Consider the following 27,427-nt stretch of genomic DNA (forward strand, 5'->3'; position numbering starts at 1 on the left):
AAACTGTAGCATTCATCTTAAAAGCCAATGTGGATTCCTTTCTGTCTGTACATTCTAACAGATATTAAACAATTCTGTGAAAATTCTTAAATAAGCAAGATAGCAAAAGATAGCAAATGACTAACCATGATTAAATCAAAAAGAGACTTATTAAATGCAAAGTTTATAAAAGAAATTGGAATTTTGTTAATGACTTAAACCAAAGTTGATTTTTTAAAAATTTAATCTATGCTTACCCAGTACAAACTCCAGTTTAAAGAAATCTTATTGAACTGTACATACATTATTAAATCCTTGATTTAGCCCATCACTGTGCAGTGCATACATACTTACAAGTGGTGCATTCATAATTTATGCTACATGCGTGAATAGATCTGTTGAGATGTCTTTAAAAAAAATCTCACTTAGGTTCTAAATTGAATTTAAGGACATTTATATATAGTTACATATATTTGCCCCTCTTTTTTTCCACTTTAACCTTTCCCACTGTTGCATCCCAGGAGGGGGACAATGAACTCTGGGTCTCCACTCTTTCTTTACAGCAACTGCATTTCTCAAGAGAGGGCACTGCATTGTTTTCGTCTCCAGTCCCAATGTTAGGAGAGGCAGTTCCAAGACTGCCCATCCATTGGTAGCTGGTAGGTTTGGGTGGGCAGGTAGTTTGTAAACATGTCCAATGTTATTTCTAACTGAATACTGAGCATGGTGTAAAACTGATCGCACAAGTTACTACACCATGTTTCATTGCCTGAGTCACACAAGTCCGTGCGAGAGGATACCCAGTAATAACAGGCATATCCAAACAAATATTAGCCAGTTTTCCTGCCAGGGCTGGTAAACAGTGATTGTTGGGGAAAACAATGATGCACTCTTTTAACTAGTCTCGAGATAGGCTAACTATTATTGATGGCTGGTGATGTCTTGAATTTGGAAGGTCAATTAGAAGTCATCCAGTTTGAAAGGAGTAAGTGGGTTGTAATGGAATGTAACTAATAAAGAGGACACTTCAAAATGGAATAGCCTTGTTGAAAAAGTAAAAGAAAATGGCTGCTGCAGCCGGGTTAAAACTGTGGGTGTAGATAAGAGAATTCTTCTACAAGGTGGCCTCTGGCTGCTTCTGTACCCAAGCTGACAGAGAGTTACAAGGTTGGCTACCAAATTGCCCTATCCTTGCATCTAAACTAGTCCCTGATGCCTATGGGAACCTCGGGTATTTTCTAAACAACCTCGGCAAAGTTGCCATTACACACCTCTGGAACATGTGGGACTGGAACCCAGGCCTCCTGACTTGGAGGTAGGGACATGACATTGTATCACAAGACCCCTGACTGTGGGAACTTAGAATCTAACCAGAAAATTCTTGTCACCTTTTAACAGACCTGAAGTGGCTCTTAACGTACCTGATCAACTATCCTACCTCTTCAGAAATGGCCTGGAGGTAGTTTGGAGTCAGGGATCCAAGGTCAAGAATCCAGCACTAGGTATTAAACTTACAGACCTCTACAGTCCCACTCTATGCATTCTAAAACTGCTATACTTTCCACTGTTTGAATGGTCAAGTCATCCAAACTGTTCTTTTAGTTTGCAATGAATAAATCCTATTCAATTTGTATGTCACACTTGAGATAATCACCTGGTCCTAGCCCCTTGTACTGAGGGGATTCTCCTTTCATTTTTATTGGGTTGCTAATGAGTAGTAAACGTTTGCCAGACATCACTCAATGTCTCCTTTAAAAGCCTTCACTCATTATTTTTCCAGATATTTCCCACAGCCTGTATACCCTGTCATGACAGCTTAAACATAACACAGTATTAACATTAGGAAATGGCATTCGACTTCTATTTGATCTCATAATATGTGCTGCTGAAATGATAATTACCGCAAACTGTAAAAAAAACAAAAATACATTTCAATCACCATAAGGTATTATCTCAGCTGATGAATTCTGAACCAAAAGATACATTTAAAATAGCCCCATCTGCTAGCAACAACAGTTCACAATTCTTTTCAGCTGACATAATCCAGATTGATTCGTTCAGCAGATAAAATTCAGGCCACTTCTGCCCTTTATAGAAGGAACATAATACCAGCCTTTATTCAGTAACAATGTAACATAATGGGATCGGAATGTGCAAAATGACTGGTTCTTAAATTACTGTGACACACAAGGGCCCAAGACAAGCTGTGGTTTAATGTAAAAAATCATTAGACATAAATTACTAAAGCGCTGTAGCATTAACAAGGTCAAGCCAAGGCTGTTTATGATGTTTTTCAGATGAAAACTATTTGCCCATATCTTTAGCTCTATTTCTTTTTTTTACAGAAAATGCTGGGCTTCAAATAAACAAGATACAGTTACTTACAATGGCTGACATTATAATATCAACTCTGTCTAAGAGCTAAACGACTGGGTCATGTTATGTATGGAGATCAGTCAGCAGAACATGTTTTTTGGTAATGTTTTTATCTAGATGGAATATCCTGATTTAATAGCCCCCTGATATAGGCTCTGACATGACATTTCACTTATAAGATGCTTTAGTGATGCACATTTCATGTTGGGCTTCACAGAAAAAAATGACAACCACTGTTGTCCAGTGACAAAACCACATGACAGTAAAATGCCACAGACAGGGAGTGCAGATGTATTATCGTTCTCCTATTTAGACAGAAATGACATCCTCCTATATCTCAAGGGACAATGTCACATACTAGCTAACCTTATTGTGCCAGCTGTGCAGTCAACAATATTGACATCATCAACCATTTTCTTGTAAATTTGTAGCCTATAAACTTGGGTGTATATAAAACCAGTAGATATTCGTTTCAAATGCCAAAATTTGGTTCAAATACACATGAGCTTTGAAGATACCTTGAAATGTCAGTAACAATTGGATATCACAGCATTGAAGAAAAAACAAAAATATTTCTCAAGTTTATGGAAGAAAGACATGTTATTGTGATAATTTTAAGACATGTAACAACTCAAGAGTGATGAATTCTGAGGAAAAAGTGTTCATTTAATTGTTTGGTATCACATTAATATAATTTAAAATATGAAGGCTACACTAATTTTGATATCCAGAAAGAGCTGTACCACATCATTTTATATTTTAGACATATTTAAATGAAAAATGGAATACAGTTTCATAAAAAGAATTAATTACTGGCCAGCCTCACAATGTTCTTGCAGTGCTTAAATTAAATTCTGTTGTAGTTATTCTAAAAATGTAAATTTTTCAATGGCAACATCACACAATTATTTCAATGTTAGTGTTATTTTTCAGTGTGATACTTTACCATTGGGGATGATAAACATCCCCCAGCATTTAACAACCTTGAACTTAGTCATTGTTTGACACAGTTATCATTTCCTATTGAGGCAGATCTGATTGGTCATCAGACTGCACCAATGTAACAAATGTCTTCATAGAAATGTCATGTTAGTTTTATCAGAGAACTCAAATTTGTCAAGCCACAGCTCATGTCTCTGTCAAATGGCATCTTTCCATAACTGGGCTTTTCTAAACTCAAATATAGTTTTGGAAAGACCGTTGTTTTGAGACATTAAGGAACAGAAAGCACCACCTAATCATTGCACTGCAACATCACAATCTATTGATTTTTCAGTTGTTATTTATAAAGACTAATTACAATAGCTTGCAATTACATCAGAGATGAAACAGCCCAGAATCCTCTCTTTTTCTGATTGCATGTACAATATAACATCGATAGCCTACGTTTTTGAGCAATTAAGTACTAGAGTTCCTATTAGATACATTGTTGATTCTCAGGGATCATTGCTTCCCATACTCAGATAAAGTTATAGCTTATGAATTCCAGTAGACGAACTATAAATTCATTCAGTTTGCAGGCTGGCCTTGAAGGACACAATAAAAAAGCTTGTTAAATGGCTGAGAAGTCTACAACACATTAACGGATGAAATGGCGCCTGCTCTGCAAAAACGAATGTAATAAAAAGCATGTCATCTTGCCTTCTTAAGGGACTCTGAATAGAGCCCTTGTATCTAATTACTCGTACAGCAGTATGTATCACTTTCAGAGTATGAAAAGGAATCATTTTTGGTGACACACACTGAATAACTTCACTTACGTGAATGCATTTTACTTTTGGATTAACAAGATTCTGAACCTTGTTGGCTCCAGACCTCTCAGATCTACTTTTAATTTTGTCTTACTGGTAAATGGAATATCATATTCTTTTAGCTTCTGTGAAGAGGGGACAATCTAGTACACTTCCTACATATATACAATATTCATTTTAAACCAAACAGAAGATATTCTAAAAGGTACATTAGTTTAGCAAATATCAAATAATAACTAATAGTTTTCCTTTATGAACATTACATCAGCTCCAATTTAGATGTCAATGAAAAGCACTGGCTATTTGTGTAGCAATATCATCAATATATTGAAATAGAATAGGTTTATGATATTGATGTACATAGTCATCCTGTATGCTTCAACAGGAGCAGCATTTGCTGTAACACAAATGTTTCCAATAATGCATAACTCAACTCCCCATTCAAAGCCCAAATGCCTGAGGATTTTTTTTCTTAACAGTTTCAAACATAGTACATTTCACTAGTTGAGTTGAAGGCAAAATGTTCCACAGACCTGTGCCACAACTGGGATATAGAACATTGCCCTGTTAAAGTTTACTTTTTACTTAGTAAGAAGTCTTATTGCAAATGTACAAGGGTCTGGTGAGACCACATCTGAGTACTGTGAGCAGTTTTGATCCCATTATTCAAGGAAATATTTCATTTTATTGGAGGCAGATTAGAGAAGGTTCATGAGGATGACCCTCTGTATGGAGAATTATCTTATGAGTAAAGATTAAACAGATTGAGACTACTCATTGGTGTTTGGAAGAATAAGAATGTTCTCATTGAAATATATCAGATTCTTATAGGGCTTGATGGCTTGATAGCTTAAATGCTGCAAGGATGTTTCCTTTCATGGAAGTGTCTAAGAACCACGTGCATAAATTCAGAATAAGAGGGAACCAAATTAAGACTGAGATGAGGAGGAATTTCTTCTCTCTGAGGATTATGAGCCATCAGAACTCCTTGCCATAGATAGCTGTGGGGACAGAGTCCTTCTGTATATTTAAGACTGACATAGAAATACTCTTGACCAATACAGGTTATGGGGAAATGCAGAAAGCAAATATGAAGGAAGTCAGATCAGCGATGGTCCGATTGAATGGTGAAGCAATCGTGAGGGGATGAATGGCCTACTCCTCCTATTTCTTATGGTCTATTCATTCATGAAATGCCAACGTCATTGACAAAATCAGAATTTATTACAATCCAAAAATGTGCTTGAGAAGGGGTTGGTGAGCTGTATTCTTGATTCACTGCAGTTCATGTTATGTAGGAACACACAGTGCTGTTAAAGAGAGAATTACAGATTTTGACTCAACAACAATGAAAGAATTGCAATACAGTTCCAAGCCAGGATGGTATGGGACTTGGAGGGGAACTTGTGGTGGTGTTCCCATATGGTCACTGTCTCTGGCTTTCTAGGTAACAGTGAACATGGGTTTGGATGGTACTGTCAAGAAAGATTTGATGAGTTGATGCAGTGAATTTTGTAAAAATTATACGCAGTCCAGTCACAGTGTGCTAGTGAAAAAGGGAATGAATGTTTAAGGTAGTGGATAGGATGTTGATCAAATGGGATGCTTTTACCTGGATGGTGCTGAGCTTCACATGTTGATCAAGCTGCACTCATTAAGGCAATGGAAAGATATTCTATTCTACTGTCAAATGATAATAATCACTTTCACCTCAGCTCTGGAACTCCTTCATCCATGTTTGGATCAAGACTGAATTAAGGTCCTTTAGCCAAATGGCCCTTACAGCATTAGTGAACAAGTTGTTTCTGTCTAAGTGATGCCTGATTTCACTGTCGAGAGTGTGGTGTTGGAAAAGCATAGCAGGTCAGGCAGCATCCGAACTGTTCCTTGCTGATGAGTCTGCAGGTCTCACTTTCTCCTGATTGCACTGTTGATGACTGCTTATTACAATAATGCAACATTTGACTGAGTGTGCCATCAAAGAGCCCTGGCAAAAATAAAACTGAAGTCAATGAGAAACAAGGGGAAAACTCTCCATTGGTTGCAGTCATACCTAGTACAAGAAAAATAGTTATGTTTGTTAAAGGTCAATCATCCTATTGTACAAGTTCCTCAGAGAGTTCAAGAAGTAAGAATTCAGAAGAATTGTCTTTACTCATGAGAAAGTGAATAGCTGCAATGCATTTAAGTGGAAGTGAGACCAGCATTTGATGAAAAATGTATACGTGGTTACGGTGGTAGATTTAATTGAGGGAAGATGGGAGGTGGCCTCAACTGGAATATAAACAATGACATGACTAGTTGGGCAGAATGGCCTAGCTGTTTCTGTGCTGTTAATCCAATGTAATTCTTTATAATATTAATGATTAATAAATCACAGACCACATGAAGTTTCAATAAACTGCTTGAGATTCTTCAACTGAGTGATGCAAGGACTTAAATTTTCTTCAGCCATCCTGTTCTAGAATAAGAAGCATCTAATTTATTTTTCTGTTTCTACCTGGTGTTTGTGATTTACTTCATTTTGTGCTTTCAGTGACAGCTACTTACAGTGTTCTATTGTAACTGCAGTTTAAGTAGCTCAACAATATTTCAGCATAAATACCAGAGATCAGAGAGAAGGCAAACATATTCTTTTAAGAAAAATAGGAAGAAACTGCAGACACAAATAGAATCACACATCTTCCAATGGACATTCTCACATCTCGTGTGGCCCCATGTTGCAATTTCTCTTTTCAGAGTCTGTTTGCTGAAGAATGTGGCATTGTTTAATTTTGAGACTTTCACAGCTACAATAACTATGATTCACTGTGATACGATGTTTCTGGCCAAACCTTTATAACTTGAGAATCCATTATGAAAAATTCATTTTGTATCTAATCTCTAACCTTCCTCACTTGCACATGCACCAGATGGCATTGTGTTGCACTTTGGAAGGAAATATATATAGAATATCTCACTGAGAATAAATGATAACTGGGATCTTTTCAAGCATATGAAAGATCCATAACTCATGGGCCTGCTGGGGCAAGCAAATTATGAAGGTTCCTGACAACATGTGAAAGAATTTTTATAATAGTATACTTTCAGAAAGTTTCTGTTTTGAATATGGGTTTTCCTCTGGGATGGATTGACAAAGGAGAGGGAAGTCAAACTGGGTTCCAAATCGATACTTGACTTGGCACTGCCAGTTCCTGCCCAGAGGTGGAAATCAAAATCTACTCAATGCCTTTAAGTGTAATTGAAACTTTGGGAGATTTGGGCATGATGCACAAGAATTCTAATAACAGATTTCAAATGATAATCACATGTAAGGCAAAGCCTTTCCAATTCGATTGGCCTGTCAAGCTCAGACCAATGTGCTGATACTGCACATAGATTCAAGTGTAAATATGCTTTGAAATATTCACACCTTAAATCACATTCCTACGCATTATCACCTTACCCAAAATTTAAGTGCAAAACAACAGGGAGGCTGTGGCTTAGATAATATCACTAGCTAAAAAATCCAGAACCTCATGTTAATGTTCTGGATCCATTGGCTTGAATCTCACTGTCGCAGATTGTGAAATTTAAATGCAATAAAACCTGGAATTAAACTAGCTAGTCTATTGACAACCATATAACCACTGTCAATTGTTGTAAAGACCTGTCTGGTTCACCAATGTTCTTTAGGGGAGGTGATCTGCCATTCATACCTTCATGTGACTCCAGACCCATAACATTGTGGTTGACTCTTAACTGCCCTCTGAAATGGCCCAGCATGCCACTCAGTTCCAGGGCAATTAGGGATGGGCAAGAAGTGCGGGTCCAGCCAGTCAACGAGAAACAGGGGGAAAACTCATGAGAAAGTGAATAGCTGCAATGCATTTAAGTGGAAGTGAGACCAGCATTTGATGGTTCACATCCTCCGAATGAGTAAAAAAAAACGACTCCTTTCCAGGAGCTAGCAGAAGAGGCAAAGCTTCTTCAGTGCTACAGCAGTAGTCAAAGAGGTGAAAAGTATATGGATGCAAACAAAATCAAAACTAACAATGAACAAAATGATTCAAATTTGAATTTCTATTTCTCCTAACTATTCACAAGAGAAAATATGAGCAACATGCCTTCCCTAAACAGATATCAATAAAATAAAATCCATGACATTGAAGTAAATGAGATGGTAGTCCTAGATTGGTTAAAATGAGCTTGCAGCAAATAAGTCCCTGGGGAAAGATTTATTTATCTCAGAGTGAGGGAGAAGATTATGAAACAATGAAAACCATCATTGACAGTGTCACTAGAAACTGTACATACGCAGTATGTACAGTTACCCTTCTTAATGATTAGCTAGCCAGATACAATTAAAGATCCAATAGTCTGACTCGTATTAGAGTAAAATGTTTGATCTGGTTTGGTCATTAACCAAACATTATATCACTTGGCATTCTCCAGATACAAGGAATATCTGTACAATAATATCATGATAAATAATAGCCCATCTAAATTCAGGGGCAGAGCATGTTTGAGATTGAAGATTTTGAGGGGGTAGAATCCCTACAGTGTGGAAGCAGGCCATTTGGCCCATTGAGTCCACACCAACCCTGTGAAAAGTATCTCATCCAGGCCCATCCTGTTACTCTATCCCTGTAACTCTACATATCCCACCTAACCAACACATCCCCGGAAACTATGGGCAATTTAGCATGGCCAATCCACCTAACCTGCACATCTTTGGACTATGGAAGGGAACTGGAGCACCTGATCGCAACCCATGCAGACACAGGGAGAATGTGCAAACTCCACGCAGAGAGACACCCAGGGCTGAATTCAAACCTGAGTTCCTGGCACTATGAGGTAGCAGTGCTAACCACTGAGCCACTGCACTACCAGCAATGTGAGTCGAAAATGCGGTTAATAAATGCTGTCTCTTTAAATTAAGGTAAATGGTGGGATGAAAGGGGTTGTGTAACCTGATCTGAATTCTGCCCTGTTGGTTCAAGTCTAAGCTATAATGGAATTGGAGGTCGAGGGGATAGCTAATTGGCATTTCTACTCGGATACATTGCCACAGAGACATGTTTTGTGAAAAGAAGAGTCCATAGCAAGGCATTTTGGTATCAGATTACATGGCTTATAAAATATTTCTGAGACTCTCAAATACACCTTAGTCTGCAAGAACTTGAGAGAGACTGAGCAGCAAAATTATAGGAACCAATCTGGCACCTGAGGCAGAGAAAATACTCACTTTCTTACTCACCATGCAAATACAGGTGGGAACCATGGTTCAGAACGAAGGATCAAAGTTCAAGCAGTTTTAAGCGAGGTTAAATAATTCATCTGGCTAGAGGGAAGAACCTCCAGGAATATCTTCAAACTGAAAGTCCGTCCCGGAATTAAAATTTACCTGGCTGGGAAATTTGGAAAGGTAGGCTATCTAGAGCGTAGCTTTGGTCTGGTTCTGGGAAAATGTGACCACTTATGGGACAGAATAACGTATACCTTTCACATAAGATTACTAGTTGTATTAAAAGTCACATGGAGAATCTTTTCTGCAGTTTAAATTGCCTATTGAATAATACTTAGATTATACCTTTTAGGTTATTTGTTATATAAATTCAATTATCTTCTTAAAAGTTATCATGAGAAGGATAATAATGTGCAAGTGGACTGGGAAATGCCTCTGGGATGGAGCATGTAAACTGTACTCTGTTGGGGAGGTGGTCATGAATGGCAATATCAGTGGATTAGTAATCTAAATGTTCTGATGACATAGGCTCAAATTCCAGCCATGGCAGATAGTAAAATTTTAATTCAATAAAATCTGGAACCAAAAATAACCTAACAGGGATTATATATTGTTATGAAAAGTCATCTTCTTCACTAATTCTCTTTGAGAAATCTGCCAGCTATACCTGATCTGGCCTAGATGTAACTCCCAAAACCACTCAATGTGGTTGACTTTGAAAATGGCATAGTAAGACCCTTAGTTGTATCAAACCTTACAAAGCCTAAAAAATGGAATAAAACTTAAGCAACCACCTGGCATTGACTGAGACATCAGAAATGACAACAGCAAGTAGAGCCTTGAGGATCCTGCAAAAGCCTCCTCACTAAAATCCCAGCATTTGAAACGCTGTCCTATAGACAAGTCAAGCTGCAGCATGTAACAGTTATGGAACCATACCTTGTAAACAATGTCCCAGTGATCACGATCACCAGAGGTGGGAGAAGATTGGTGTACAGTTTGGACACAAGTGAGTGGGATTCCTCAATATTGACTGTAGACACAAGAAATCTCATGGCATCAAGTGAAATCTGGTTAAAGAAACATCCTGCTGATTGCCACCTACTGACCCCTTAGCTGATGAATCAGCATTCTTCCATGTTGAATACCACTTGGAGGATGCACAGGGTGGCAAGGACACTGAACATACTCTGGGTGGAGGACTTCAATGTTCATTGCCAAGAATTGTCACGAGCACCATTACTGACCAACCTGCCTGAATCCTAAAGGAGATAGCTGTTAGACTCAGTTTGAAGCAGATGATGAAGGAACCAAAAGGGAAAAATGTATGTGACCTCATTCTCACTAGTCTATCTGTAGCAGATACTATCCACGACAATATCAGTAGGAGCAACCACCACACAGTTCTTGTCCCATCTTCACATTGTTGTATCCTCCATCGTGTTTTGTGATACTGTTAATTGGGACAGACTTCAAACAAATCTAGCAAATCAAGACTGGGGCTCCATGTGACACTGTGAGCCATCAGCAGCAGCAGGATTGTATTTAACCTCAATCTGCAGCCTCACAGCCTGGCATAAGACCACCTCCACCATTATCATCAAACCAGGAGGACAACCCTGGTTCAATGAGGAGTGCAGGAGGGCATGCCAGAAGCAGCAGCCGATATACATAAAGATGAGGTGTATCCTGATGAAGTTACAACACAGGATTCCATGGATGTGAAACAGCAACAACATTTAATAGACAGGGCTAAGTTATCCCACAATCAATGGATCAGGTTTAAAATCTAAAATTGTACCACATCCAATGACAAATGGAGCTGGACAATTAATCAATTACCAGGAGGTGGAATCTCCACAAATATCCCGATCCTCAACAATGGGGGAGCCCAGCTTGGTATGGATTCAAAGATCAATGATTTGTTTCTTTCTCATTAGACTGTGAATGTTAAAGAAAGAAACAATAGGGAGAGAAAATAACTTACATTACTCAGGATCCTAAGATGTCTCAAAGTGCTCTAAATTCAATGAATTACTTTTTGAAGTGCAGTCCAGTGGATGACAAATTTTAAATAGGGAATTAAAGTAAGTCATAGTACATCAATATGCATATTAAAAGTACCTATTGCCTGTTTCAATTAAGTACTCATACACTTAGTAGTCATCAACTTCCAACTTCGCAACTAATGCAAGAGATACCACCGCCCAACATTCATCTTTGACTAGTCACTTTTCACTTATCACTTGATTTAGTTTCACCCTCTACATTTCTGAACATTGTTAGAGTACCTAAATTGTGTTTGCAACATTTACACTTCAAGCCCATATTAAATATATTAATAAAATATTATTCAAAGTGGATGCTTCTTTAGGAGGTAAAGATAAATCAGAAAAGAAACTACACCATAAATAAGTGTCAGATGAACCAAAGTAAAATCTCTGATGTCCTAGACAAGTGAATTAATAAAGAACAAAATTATACATCAATGCATAGACATTAATATTCTCAGAATATATTGAGAGCACCTTTGCAAACATCTAAAAAGGATAGAGAATTTGTATTGCCTTGTTTAATATTCAACTTATTAAATGCATAACATTCACAATGATTTTAAGCAATTAAAAAGCATCTAGCTTGTATAAATACCAAGAATTGCAGCAAATTAAGGACAAAGGTAATCCTGTTTATGGATTAAAGGTGCTGTGGTACTGCTTAAGACAATCAAGTATTCAGACAAGGAATACATATTTGATAATGCACAGACAGCTGCATCTTTAATTCTCCATTGAACAAACAAAATGAGAAATTCAGATAGTAGTATGTGAATTGCATTTATGATTACTGTGTGTTAGTCACTCACACACTCATGGATATTCAACTACTAACTGATTGCCTTGTAAGACAGCATATCTCTTGGATTTTATGATCAATTTGAAGAAGACTGAAGTCATTGTCCAGCCCAAATATGATTATTTAGGTATAATCCCTGTGTATGCTGTTAATACAAGGTCATGGATTTATTCTGCTCTCTCAGTAGAACAATCAGTGAGATGTCACATTTGTCTGGCAAGGTCAGATCTGCTGAGTGACCATGTCACTAACACTGGTTATGATATATAATTGGCATCAAGTGCCAGGACAATCTGAATAATATGGATTGGATTATGATCCTAGCACCTTTTCTAAAGCATTCCTAAATCAGGTATGCCTCTCAGATGATTCCACTCAATTTTATTTTAAGAAGGGTGCATTTTTAGTTGGTGCTGCAAGTCTGACTTATTTCTTCTCAAAGCAAAGGAACTTGCTAAGAATCTTGAAATTCTCAAGATATCACTTTTAAAAGTTTCAGACACATTGATATCCTGGATATTATTAGGATTCAGGCATAACACCTTTGTACTGAACTGCTCCCACCAAAGAGGATATGGAATTAGCATCCTGAGTTAGCATTATAGATGATTATCTGAGACAATATAATTTCTAAATTATATGCTTGTTTCTTGGAAGATTGAACATGCAATTCATAGTCAGTTAAATACAATCAACTGAAACATTTTTTAAGTTCTAGGAAAAGACAATCTTGTTTTTAGTAGAAAACCTATTTTTAAAATTTAATTATTGTACAGGTTGTTCTGCTATAACTCACATTTCGTTAATACATATTCGTTATAATGCAATTGACAAATTGGGGACAATATTTCTAAAGCGCAAACTTTTAACATGTTTGTTGGCTGTAATGTGATTACATCACCAACACTTTGAATGTTGTTTCTGAAGCTTGAGTTTTCAATAATGTGGGGTTGCACAAGAACACAATCATCGCGTTATAGAAGAACTATCTGTAATAGCAAAAATTTTTAAGAAGGATGTCCATCAATTAATGAAGTCATATTTACCTTGATCCCAGGGGAATACTACAGAATTAGAGTGAAAACTCTACCCCAGTTAAGGAAAGAATTATCATCACCTTATCCTTTACTTTGAGAGATGTTCAAGCAAGTTAAGCAAATCTCAAAATCCAATCTATGTTCTCGACGCATATGATGTGATTTAAATTGCATAACTAATTTGTGAAATAAAGGGATAATATCTTAATTTTAATTAGGTTTTGCTCTTTATACTTCAAATATGGTTTTAATCATTGCTAATTTCTAAATAAGGATAGTTTGATTTGTGAGCAAATTGTTACTTTCCATGTAATGGCTTGGGTCTTATTAATTCCAAGCAAGGTAAAAACAATGACTGCAGATGCTGGAAACCAGATTCTGGATCAGTGGTGCTGGAAGAGCACAGCAATTCAGGGAGCATCCGAGGACAGGCAAAATCGACGTTTCGGGCAAAAGCCCTTCATCAGGAATAAATTATTCCTGATGAAGGGCTTTTGCCCGAAACGTCGATTTTGCCTGTCCTCGGATGCTGCCTGAATTGCTGTGCTCTTCCAGCACCATTAATTCCAAGCAAGCCAAGCTGCAATTTTTTTCATTAGTCAGGTATCTGTGCTATTAGATTATAACGTTATTCAAGAGTTGGTTATCTTATACAAATTCCAGGTGATCATGGATTATGATTATTAGTATAAACTGATCAATTACTACACTGGAGTGCCCATCTTTACATTCAATTAAAAATATTTATTCCACAAAGTCCTTAGTATAGCCTTTATCAGCTGCCCACCGCTTTAAAGTAGGCAAGCATTCTGTATCCAGGCCCACAAATGGTAAAATGACTTGAAAGTAGGACAGTGTGAGGGAAATGTCCTGATGGAGCTAGCCTTTTAGGCTGCCACTGGAGGGTTTGAAAAAGTCTGAATTTAAATTTTGATTTTTCCTTCACAGGTGTGATTGTAGTGTTTAAAAAGCTGTGAGCACCAATGAGTTGCAGACTGGATATTACTACATGGACAGGAAGCTCAAACACTGTAATGACACACTGAAGGTCACACTGATGTCTGCTGGTATTAATGCCAATGTCTCATAGCTACCAGAATGGCAGCATTTCCACTAGGTGACTTTCAATAAACTTGAGTTGAGTATGCAGGTCTAGGGCATACCTGCACGTGGACTCAGTGATCATAACTGGCCAGAATTTGTCAGCCACTGTCCAATGAGCTTCCTCAGAATATATAATTGATACGCACAGCTCTTCTGGAAGGTGTGAACAAAACTGTAGAAAATATATATTAACCATTCAGCTACTTCAGAAATTATAACAAATGTTTTTTTAAAAAATCTAAAAGTTCTCCAAATATTTAGCAAATTACTTTTGGAATAACAGTGTTCCTTTATGTACACCCTGTGAACACACAATTAAAATGAGGAGAATTCACTTGAAGATTGAAAGGAATTGTTTAAGAAAAGGTGCACATTTGTCTGTTTTGGTGCAACTCAGTACCTGTGACTCAAATATATAGTAAACAGCACTTAGTAGAACTTGCTTCAATATTTGTAGAGTAAAAGGGATTATAATTTTATTCTAAAGAGAGCTACTAAGCATATGCAAAAAGAGATTTGCTATAGTGATGCTTCATCTTATGGAACTGTAGCCTGGATCTGTAAGGCTATAGACAGTGTTTCTCTTACAACCATCAGGGCAGGATTAAGCTCAATAAAACCCGCTGTTGTGTACTGACTTGACTGTAGGCTTTGCATTACTACATGGTGGGAATAATGACCAAACCTATAGAACTGGAGGCAAGCACTAGTGCAGCCCAGTGACAGTAATACAGTATTACGAGTAAAACATAAAGTCAGCTTGGAGTGCCAAAGGTGAGAGAAATACTGAAGATGAGCTCAGTGGCAGTAGGGGCCAGCTTGTGATGCACTTCAAAGTTCACCTTGGTCCCAAACTGCAGAGAGGGAAAGCCCTTACGGAAACAGAAGAAACGCTGGAGCAGGTCTAAAGCAGGGTACATGGAAGCAACAGCAAGAGTATAAATTGAGCACATTGAGCAGAGAGTTACAGTGAACAGAAGAAATGGGAATCTGTGCTGGAATGGGGAGGGCAAGTACACAAAGGAATAGAAAGATATCATGAAGAAATCCCATCAACAAACCCACTGCAACTGTATTTATAGAGGGTTTCAAGTGACGAGAGATTCCAGCAATGCAGAGAATTAAACATGAACTGCAGCAGTCTGCAGGCACCTCTGCAGTACAGGAAACACACGAGTTGGATGAACACTTCCTGGGGAATGTGGAAGTCCACTTGAAGATTTTAATTCCATTGATTGCACAGCTCAACGTAAAATATTCTGGTATTAAGATATTGAGGTAACTGACAAACAAACTAATCTTAAATTGGATAGAAGGGTAGAAAAACCTATTCTTTCAGGTGCCATTGCTTGGTTGAGGCCAAAAGTCCTCAGACTATCCTCCATACAATTTAGGGAATCAAGTGGTTTTAAAATCTCTGTGAAAGGGCAGATGCATGTCACACCTTGTTACAATTACAAAAAAGGTTATGGACACAAACCAAAAATGTCTACTTATTTCATAGAATCTAGAAGAAGATGCAGAAACGGCAATTCCAGGCCCAGTTGGATGAAACAAATTTCTCTTTGTGTATAAGGATGGACCCAACAGAGGGAACAGGAACACAACTTTTTACTCGTTCCAACACCGGTGAAAACAAGTGAAGTTTCAAAAACCTCTTCTGGCAGCAAAGTGACCACAAAATCTGTGCTCTCTCGGATTATGGAGTTAGAAAGAGATTTTCATTTATGCAGGATGGAGGTCTCAGTGCTCCAACAAAAATTCTGTTCCTTGAAGTTGCAGGTAGGATGGATACATAGGCAGAAGCTGATCATTTGCAATACCTCTTTATAATCTTGCACTGGCAAAATCAACACGAACTTGAAGCATTTAGAAAAGAAGTCCAGTTCTCAGAATAAGCCTGTCAAAAATATAGTTCAACAGCTATGAACAACAAATAAAATGCTATCCTTAGGAAAAGAGGTTCATTATGTCCAAATTGGATCATGCTAATATTCAATGTACAGAGATTGTCAGTCTGCATAAATGGCAGCTGGAGGCTGCACTAGAGTCTCACCAACAAGTCCCGGAAACACTGTGACTCTTTTTTTAGGCCGCACCTATTGAACAAAATTATATAGTTCTGAGATAAATAGGATGCTTTGGTGAGATTTTTCATAGAGCATATAAATAAGAGAACAGAGGGACCTATAGGTTCAGAATACTGTGCCCAGTTTTGGTCACCCAGTTATAGAAAGGATATTATTAAGCTGGAGAGGGTTCAGAAGGGATTTACCAGGATGTTGCCGGATATTGAAGTTTTGAGTTATAAAGAAGGCTCGTAAGGCTGAGACTTTTTTCACTGAAGCACAGGAGGTGCACAGGAGAGATGACTTTATTGAAGTTTGTAAAATAATGAAGGGTACAGCTGGAGTTAATAGTTGCTTTCAAGATGAGAGATTTTAAAAAAAGACATGGGGGCAAATGTTTTTACACAGTGGGTGGTTCACATGTGGAATGAACTTCCTGAGCAGGTGGTAGATGTGGATAGGAAAGATTTGGAGGGATATGGGCCAGGAGTAGGCAAGTGGGACTTGTTCAGTTTGGGATTATGTTCAGCATGGACTAGTTGGGCTGTTTCTGTACTGTATGACTCTATGACTCTTACCAGTCTTATAGCAGAGTTAAGCTTCATAGACAGAAAAGGTAACACTTACAGAAGATTTACATACGTTCTAAAATCAGCCAGTTTTCTCACACAATTCTAGATCCATATCTCTGAATGGCCCAGTAAGCTACTCTGTTATCTCAAACTGCTACAAAGTATACATAAAAAAAAAGAGTCAAATGGACCATCTGACATTGACCCAAGAACTAGAAATTTACAGCAGCAAATTCAACACTGTCAACCTTGCAAAGGCCTCCTTACTAACATTTAGGGCCTCTGCCTAACTTAGGAGAGCTTTTGGACTGACTAGTCAAACAACAGCTTGACAAAGTCATACTCACAAAATCAAACTTTACAGACAATGTCCTGAATATCATCATCACCATCCCTGGGTTATGTCTTGTCCCACCTGACTCCCAGAAGCACTATCATTGTGCTAAGTTAGATACATTTCATACAGATCTAGCAATTGAAAGCTTGGCATCCATGAGACATCAGCAGCAGTAGAACTGTGCTCAACCACAATCTGTAATCTCATGGCTCAATGTATCCCTCACTTCATCATTACTATCAAGCAGGGTGATCAACCCTAGTTCAATGTAGAATGCAGAAGCAAATGCGAGGAGTAGCATTGAGCATGTTTATATGTGAGGTGAAAACCTAGTGAGGTTACAAGACAGAATTACTTGCATTTCAAACAGTGGAAGGAAAATGTAGTTGGCAGAGTTAAGTAAGGCCACAACCAACAAATGAGATCTAACCTCTGCAGTCCTGCCACAGCCAATCATAAAATCAACAATCAAGCAACTCAACTTGGTGGACATTCCAAAAATATCTCCATCCTCATTGGTGGGGGAGCCAAGCACTTCAGTACAAAGACAAGGCTGAAGCATTTACAACAATCTTCAGCCAGAACTGCCAGTGGACAATTCATCGTGGCCTCCTCTTGAGGTCCCCAGAATTACAGACACCAGTCTTTAGCCATTCATTTCACTCGATGTGATAGCACAAAATGGCTGAAGGCACTGAAACTGCAAAGGCCAAGGGCCCAGACAACATTCTAGTGTGTCGAAAATGTTTACTCAAAAACTAGCAGCACCCTTTGCCAGGTTATTCCAATACAGTTCCAACGCTGGCATCTACCTGCCAATATAGAAAAAATGTCCATGTAGGTAATGTACATAAAAAAACAGGGCAAATTCAATCTTGTCAGTTACTATCCCATCAATCTCCTCTTAATCATCAGCAAAGTGTTGGAAAGGGCACTGACTATGTTATCAAGTGACACTTGCTGAACAACAGCTTGCTCACTGATGCTCAATAAGGATTCCTTCAAGGCTGATCAGCTCCTGATTTCATTACAGCTTTGGCAAAAATATAGACAGAGAAGTTGAATGAGGAGTGAGGTGAGAGTGACCTGCCCTTGAAATCTGCATTTGACCAAAGTATGGCATCAAGGAGCCTATAGAAACTGGACTCAGCAGGAATCAAGAGGAAAGTTCTCCACTGATCATACCTTACACAAAGAAAGATTGTCATGTCAGTCCCAGAATATTCACTGCTCCTCATGGTCGTGTTCCAGGTTCAAACATCTTCAATTGCTGTATCATTGACTTTTTCCATCATAACGTCCAAAGTGGTGATGTATACTGATGACCACATAATGTTCAACACCATTCAGGACTCCTCAGATACTGAAGTAGCCCATGAGCATATACAGCAAGACCTGGACAATTAATGTGTGCCACAGAAGTATTAGGCAATGACCATCTTCAAAAAGTGAGAATCTAGCCATCATCCTTTGACATGCAATAGCATTGTCATCATTGAATTCCCACACTATCCAGATCCAGGGGGTTACCATTGACTAAAACCTGAAGTGGCCAGCCATTTAAATACCTTGGCTATAAGAGCAGGTCAGTGAGTAACTCACCTCCTGACTGTCCAGTACATGTCCAAAACGTGCAAGGCTGAAGTGGGGAGTGTGATGGAATACACTCCACTACCCTGGATGGGTGTAGCTCCATCAACATTCAAGAAGTTTCATACTACCCAGGAAAAAGCAGCCAGCTTATTTGGCACCACATCTAATACCCATAACATTCACTCCCTTCGCCACCACTGGACAATGGCAGCAATGTGAACTATTCACAAGGTACACAACAACTAGTCACTCAGGTATCTTCGAACACACCCTCTAAACCCATGATCTCTATTACCCAGAAGGACAAGGATAGAATAGGATGGGAACATCATTGCCCTCTAACCCACACCATCCTCACTTGGAACTATATAACTCTATGTACTATGTAATGTTGCTGAGGTAAAATCTTGAGCAGCCTCATATTGAATAGTGAGGCTGAATTTAGCATTCAGTTTGAGAGCGAGAAAGTTGGATCAGAAGCTATTGTGCCAATCTGAAATAAGGTTAATTATAAAGGAATGATGGCCAAGTTAGTTGCAGTGGCTTGAAAAAAAGTTTGGCAGAAAGAGTAGCTGAGGAACAATGGCAGATAATAAATAAAAATAGATCATGACTCACAACAGATGTTTATTCCAGACAGGACCAGGTTTCTAGGAAAGGGTATAAGCCAACAGCGGTTAACCAAGGAAGTTAAGGATTGCACCAAATTGAAAGGAAAACATTTAATGTGGCAAAGATTAGTGGCAAGCCAGAGGATCGGGAAAGTTTGAATAAAACAGGTAATGACAAAACAATGAATAAACTTCTAGTAAACTAGCAAATAATATTCAAAACAAATGGTCATCACGAGCTTCTTTAAATATTTAAAAAGGATAAGGGAAGCATTTTCAGGATGGTAACCTGTAATTAGGGGAGTGTCACAGGAATCAGTGCTAAAACCACAATTATTTACTGAATATATATACATGAATGACTTGGTGGCAAAAGTGATATTGGCATGCTTGCAGACAACTCAAAAATAGGACTGAAGGCAAATACAGCAGCACAAAGAGTCTACAAAGGGATGCATGTATGTTAAACATGTGGGCAAACTCCTGGCAGATTGAATATAAAATGGAAAAATGTGAGGTTTGGCAGGAAGAGTAGAGGACCTGAATATTACTTAAATGGAGAAAGACTGCAGAAACTACATCACAGAGGGATTTGGATATCTTCTTGCAAAGATCACAGAAAAAAACCATACAAGTTGGATGAACAGGTAATAGAGAAGGCAGGTGGAATGTTGGTCTTTATTTTAAAGGGAATTGAGTAGTCAGCCCTGATGAAGGGTCCTGCCGAAATATTGACTCTCCTGCTCCTGTGATGCTACTTGACGGGCTGTGCTTTTTCCAGCTCCACACTTTATCGAATATAAAAATAGAAATGTTTTGCTAAAACTGTACATGGGAAAAATCAGACCACATCGAGAATATTGCTAACAGTTTTGGGCTCCTTATTTAAGCAAAGATATACTAGCACTGGGGGTAAACATAGAAACACAGAAAATAGGTGTAGAAATAGGCCATTCAGCCCTTCGAGCCTGCCCCACCATTCAATCTGATCATGGCTGATCAGGCAATCTCAGATGCCCATTCCCGTCCTCTCCCCATATCCCTTGATCTCGATATCCACAAGGGCCACGTCCAACTCCCTCTCGAATATATCTAATGAACTGGCTCCACCAGCTTCCCGTGGGAGAGAATTTCACAGGTTTACAACTTTGAGTGATGAAATTCTTCCTCATCTCAGTCCTGAATGGCCTACCCCTTATTCTTAGATGGTGATCCCTAGTTCTGGAATTCCCCAACATTAGGAACATTCTTCCCACATCTAGCCTGTCCAGTCCCACTAGGACTTTGTATGTTTCAATGAGATCCCCTCTCATTCTTCTAAATTCCAGTGAATACAAGCCCAGTTCATCCAATATTTCCTCATATGTCAGTCCTGCCATCCCGGGAATCGATCTGGTTAACCTTTAATGTCAATAGCAAGAATTTCCTTCCTCAGACCAGGAGACCAAAACTGCACACAATACTCAAAGTGTGACCTCACCAAGCGCCAGTATAACTGTAGCAAGACATCCCTACTCTTATACTCTAATCCTCTCACTATGAAGGCCAGCATGCCATTACCTTTCCTCATGACCTGCTGCACCTGCATGTCAACTTTCAGCGACTGTTCCACGTGACAACCAGGTCTCGTTGCACCTCACCATTTCCTAAAGTGCCACCCTTCAGATAATAATGTGTGTTCCTGTTTTTGCTACCTCACATTTATCCACATTATATTGTATTTGACAAGTGTGTGCCCACTCAGCTAATCTGTCCAAATCACCCTACAGCCTCTTAGCATCCTCCTCACAGCAAACACTGCCATCCAGCTTAGTGTTATCTGTAAATTTGGAGAAATTGCATTCAACTCATTCATGCAAATCGTTAATGTATATTGTGAACAGCTGGGGTCCCAGCACTGAACTCTGCAGCACCCCACTCATCACTGCCTGCCACTCTGACAAGGACCCATTTAATCCAAATGTTTGCTTCCGGTCTGCCAACCATTTCTTTATCCATGTCAATACATTACCTCCGATACCATGAGATTTAATTTTCCTTACTAACCCTTTGTGTGGGACCTTGTCAAAAGCCTTTTGAAAGTCCAGACACTGATTCACCATTGTCTACTCTATTGGTCACATTCTCAAAAAATTTCAGAAGATTAGTCAAGCATGATTTCCCTTTAGTGAAGGTAGTCAAGAGGATGTTCACCTGGCTGATAGCAGATAAAGTGGTTCTGTGTTATGCAGAGAGGTTAAGTAGGTAGGACCTGTACTCATTAGAGTTCAGAAGAATGAGAGGTAATCTCATGATACTTAGGTGGTTTGACATGGCAGAGATTATTTCACTTTGTGGGAGAGTCTAGTGCCAAACGTCATAATTTCAGCATAAGAGTTACCCTGATAGGACAGAGATGAGGAGCAATTTCTTCTCTCTCAGAGAGTAGAGAATCTGTGGAATTCTTTACCACAGAGGGCTGAAGAGAGTGTGTTATTAAGTATATCCAAAGCTGAGATAAACAGATTTTTAATCAGTTAGGGAATCAAAGCAGTGGTAATAAGGCAGGAAAGTGAGGTTGAGGATTATCAGATCTCATTGAATGTTGCGGCAGAACTGATGGGCTGAATGGCCTATGATCTAACAGCACTGTGGGTGAACCCATAGCCCAAAGTCTGGAGTAGTTCAGGAAGGCAGTTCATGACCATCTTCTTCAGAGTAATTACCGATAGGCAATAAATGCTCGCCTGGGCTGGAATGCCCTCATCTCATGAATGAATATAAAAAACATTAACACAGCAAAGAAATACTGATGGAGTAACCTATCTGTTACAGAAAAGTACAGGACTGCAGGATGATGGTGAACGATTTGTTGTGGAAAACCTTCTGTTAGTGACTAATAATCTTATTAACCAAAATGAAAATCTTGAAAGAACGAATAAATATTTGTTCATTTTCAATCCTAAATACTACAAAAATCTTTCCTATCAGCAGTTTATTGGTGATGATGGTGGAGCCTTACTTTCTCCAAAATGTCTCATCAGCCTCAAGCCGCAGCAAATGTCAAAGTGTTAACAATACCCACAGAAAGAGAAATTCCTACCCTAGAAGTAGTGGAGAACTCTCTGTTTCCTTGCCTTTGGCATTGTCTTCAGAATGTCCTCCATTTTTCTTTTCACCTGTTAGATTCATCCCCACATCAGAGAGCAAAGCATAAGGGAAGGAAAGCAAGAATTTCAGTTTCTTGTTCTAGTTTCCAACAGGCTGTGATTATTCAAGTCACAAAGTGACTCAGTTTTTCATTGATTGGTTTTCACTGCTCCTACTTTCAAGACTTCACAAGTGTCATAATCCAAGAAGCAGCATTTTTCAAAGGCTGTCATTACAGTTTGCCAACATGTTCACCTTCTAGGGAAATGATAAGACAGCACATACATGTAACCAATCTTCCAATAGGACCAGGAGGTTGGTGACTAAGGTCTCAAGCCATTGAGATTCTTTGAACAGGTTGGAGGAGTGGAATGGAATAAAACATCCAATGCTCTATGTTAAATTTGAATGGTTAAAAATCAGGTAAAAAGAACTTGGGGGGACGCAGCTATAGAACTAAGGGAATTATACTTGTACTTTACTCTAAGGATAGCTCATGAGCATGTACAAAAGAAGACTAGCCTCAATGACATTACACCACGGACTTGTCAGTTTCCAGATAAGGTATCCTTTCTTACCATCCTGTGTATGAAGTTACATTCAGGAAACCCTGTTTTAGTTCATTCAGAGGGGTGTGGACCTCACATTACCACAACATTAATGTGCAGGTGTTAGATTACATTGGATGGCCCCAATTGCTCATGTGAGGAAACTCTCCCCCCCACACTGACCCACCACATTGGAAATGGTTGCTGGGCTCCAGTCCTGGCTAATGCCTGTTTCCTGGAAAGGTTACCCAAGTATCAAACCCAGGCAGCTGAGATCATTTTGAAAACAAAATATTTTGGTCTCGTTCCCCTGTCTCTCTCCAGCTCTCAACTTAGCCAGAGGAGCTGTTGATCTGAGAGAGCCGGAGGGTCTCCTATTGACTCTCCAAAAACAGTAAATGCACCCCTCATCCTTGAGAGAATGGCAAGTTCACTCCTTAACTTTTAGTTGGCTCCCTATTTCAAAATAATTGGTATGTTTATGTCTAAAATATTGCATGGAGTTGTGATCCAAACATGCTGGTTTTCTGAATCCTGAATGTAATTTAGCACAATATTCCAGGTCAATCTTTTGCCTGCTTTATATTCCCTTGGTCTCAAATCCATCTAAATTTTAAAGCAAGAATCTGTTAGATAAGGAAGTAGATGTCAGCAACCCTTTACACCCAGTGCTTGAGAAATTACATTAAAATTGTGAAAAATAATGATTTTTATATGACAGACAGTCTAAATATTCAAGGTAGCATGACAGTTATTTAAACCTGGTCATTGAATTTTAAAGTGAACACTTTGAAAACATATCATTATTAATCATTGCATTACCAATCAAGAAGGAAACACTTGCAAAATAGAATTATTGAAAACTATGAACACATTTAAATCATTCCAACAAGCATAAAATCTATCTCATCTAATGGTTTAGATCATCATTTTTGCCAGCAGATTGAGAGAGATGTCATTGAGATAGATCAGGGAAAATAATGTTAAGAGGTAGCACAACAGGAGAAATAGAGTGAAGTACCTGGGTCTGGGTGCAGAGAATGGGGACAGAAAAGGTTGCGACACCCCATTAGCCCTGTACAGGTATATGCCCAGTGCAGCTTTCACTGTGACGCCCTCCCCTGCTGGTCCCAGCACAGTGCTATGTGTCAGATTCCAGGTTCATGTCTTTTACAAAGGTTTACAATGAATGAATAACAGAACAACATTTTTTAAACTGAAGTATTTCCTTGCTCTTGAACTTTTGACACTATTATGCAGTAATTCTCGGAAAAAATCTAGAACAGAATCATATGGTAGCTTAGTTAAAATACGAGCAGGAAGTAGCTGTTGAAATAACTGCGGAAAAATGCTAAATATGAGATACTTCTGTTCACTTTGCTAGTAACAGCATTAGCCCATTAAATATGAATACCTTTATATCTGTTTTAAAATATTGGCAAAGAACTACATGCACGCTTTAATTGTTCACTAGTTCTCCTGCAGCAATTCCAGATTAACAGTTGGCTTTCACTTGTCATTTGAGCAGTTAAATATTTCAAGAGCAATTCTCTCATTGTTCCATTAGGTGGTGCTCTTACTGTTTGTGGCCAGTTTTACAGAACAATAAAAAAATTCTAATTTGCTAAAAGGTTATTGTGATATGTATGTAAAATGGAGCCTGTTCAGATTTGGTAATGAAACAAGATGCATTTCTACATCAACATCATCTTGTTAAATGAATCTTATTCCGGCTTAACAAAGAGGCTGAGAAACAATTTCTGGTCAGTCCAAGCTTTCTCAAATCAAAACATCACATGATAGAAAAATTACCAGAAATTATTATTTTTTTAAACTATATTCTCAATATGGATAAGTGATATGATTCGTTTTCAGCATATGATCCATTTCTTAGCTTGCTATTCACAATGACTGATCTTAAAGCATATCATTTTACATATTATACACAGCTAATTCTGTAAAAATATTACTGAGACACAGCTGTTGGTATCCTACTCTTAACAGCCATATGATTTAATTAGAGCATGGCATATCAGATGGTCTAAATGCTTTATGCATTAGACTAGTTTTATTAACCTGCATGGTTGTTCTGTTCCCTTTGTAAGTGTTCTGTGTTTTCAGCAAAACAAGTTGCCAAAAGTAATGTATCAAGAGAGGGATAACTCTTATTTCATACAGAAAAAGCTATAACTTTAGAAAGGTCTCAGCGTCCACAAATGATCTCTTTTCTGAGTTAGCTGACTTCAACTGAAACTCTGGAAAGGTTGCTACAATTGCTGCAGCACCTCAGAGTAGGGTGGTGATCATCGCAATGAGGGGCCTCCTCACTTCTAACTAATGATCTCTGTTGGAAAGTCTACATGTATGGTGGCTGGCTTCACAGAAACACTTGGTTATACTGATCGTCTGGTGGAAGATCAGTGGGAAATTGGAACGAGGAAATGTAAAATAAATAATACTGCCTACATGGAGATAACATTTTAATGTTATGAATATTTTCAACAGCAATGGGCTCTATTTTTAAAAATTTCTCAAACTAATGAATCCAGCTGTGATATCTTAATGTCCATGGGAAATAGTTTTAACAGCAAGTCTTCATTGTGAAACAGCAGTAGGATTGCAATGCTAATCAAACAGTGGAGCCCAGGCCCAACTCCAGAACACGGCTAATGTTTTTTAAGGAGGGAAATCTGCCATCTATCTGGCCTGGTCTCATGTGACTCCACACCCACAGCAATGTCCTCTGGTAATTAGTGATGGGCAATAAATGCCGGCCTAGTGAGCGACATTTATCTCATGAATGAATAATAAAATAAACAATAGATATTGACATTTTCAATTGCAATAGTTGATGTGAACAGTGGGTATAGGAATGGGAAAAGTCAACAAGTCTCTCCTACTTCACCACTCACCCAGCAAACCCGCTCTGCCGTCCAACATCCCCATTTTCACTTGGTCATACACTATCTTGAGGTTGCCATGAACAGTGCAAGTAGGAGATTGTGATCAAATTGCCCACCTGTGCTTTGCTGTAGATGGAGCCTGGCCCAAAAGTACAAGGGAGATGACTCGGGGAGAAAGAGAATTTGATAAGAATAACTGTAATAAATGTTCACAGTTGCCATGCAGATTACAAATTGTGGAAACTGTCACTATATGTAGGTTTGCTTTGATAATACAGCAAAGTTTGCTGGGTCCCTTTACCTTCTCAGATGGAACTACAGGACAATCAGTAAAGTAGAAATCAATGTCGGATTCTACAACACCGTTCAATGCTAATGCTAATTTGTGCATATTTTAAAATGGGAATGATACATATATATGTATTTATCAAGGGTACACTCTGTTGCCCTGGTTACAGCCTTACATCGTCACACAACACAGAGCAGCTGTTTCTAAATCTTATAATTAAAAAAAAGTTATAAGACAGAAAAGATGATAATTAAACTCAGCTTTTTTTTCAATCATAAGTGGCTTTTACAAATATAGCCATCAAATTATTTCCCTGTTGCAAATTTGTTAGTTTATGCTCACAAATGATTTCTGGTAAGTTTCTTCTGGCTAGTGGTGTCACTGTGGCTATTTCTGTCACCACCCCTGGTGATGTTAGGTATATTTTCCAGTATGACTGCCATTTACTGAGTTAAATTATTAAAATGCTTAGGAATTGACACTGAACACACCAGTCCTGAGACAAAAAAAATCAACAGATCTTGCTTTAAACTCATGGTATCCTAAGCATTTAAACACAGAATTCTACTGCTTTTGCTATCACCTTCAGTGTTCAAAGCAACATGCAATCTCAGGAAATTGTTCAGAAAGACTTCACTGCCTAACTTGTACAGAAGTAAAATCAATTGTACGTTGTTAACAGAGGTATGGGGGCAGAGTGATAATGCTTCCAGACCACAAATTCAGAGGCCTGGACTAATAATCAAAATGGTTAAGTTCAAATACTGCCATTGCAGTTAGGGAATCTAAATTCAACTAACTTAATTAAATCAAGAATAAAAAAGCTGTTATCAGTAATGGTGACCATGAAAATTTCAGAATGTTGTGACAAAGCATCTGGTTCACTAACATCCTTTCCAATCCTTTAGGGAAGCATATCTGCCACTGCTACCGTATGTAACCTATAAGTGACTCCAGGCCCAGAGAAATATTTTGTATTGGGGAAGATCGCACAGCATGGCTTTCTCAAGGGCAAATAGGGGATGAACATAAATGCTGGCCTTGTGAAT

The 27,427-nt window shown here is 38.5% G+C and overlaps 1 protein-coding gene across 8 annotated transcripts in view; it reads right to left on the minus strand.

Moving 5' to 3' along the window:
- znf536 (zinc finger protein 536) overlaps positions 1–27,427 on the minus strand; it is a 579,146-nt gene that overhangs the window by 60,723 nt on the left and 490,996 nt on the right. For 2 of the 8 annotated variants that reach the window (XM_043706857.1, XM_043706854.1), the window contains one exon: positions 22,592–22,667. The exons of the other annotated variants lie outside the window; for them this stretch is intronic. In XM_043706857.1, coding sequence (XP_043562792.1) covers positions 22,592–22,667 — 76 coding nt within the window. The remainder of the gene's footprint in view (positions 1–22,591; positions 22,668–27,427) is intronic. 8 annotated transcript variants of the gene reach the window in all.

Source organism: Chiloscyllium plagiosum, chromosome 17 (assembly GCF_004010195.1).
Source record: "Chiloscyllium plagiosum isolate BGI_BamShark_2017 chromosome 17, ASM401019v2, whole genome shotgun sequence".
Classification (NCBI taxonomy): Eukaryota; Metazoa; Chordata; class Chondrichthyes; order Orectolobiformes; family Hemiscylliidae; genus Chiloscyllium; species Chiloscyllium plagiosum.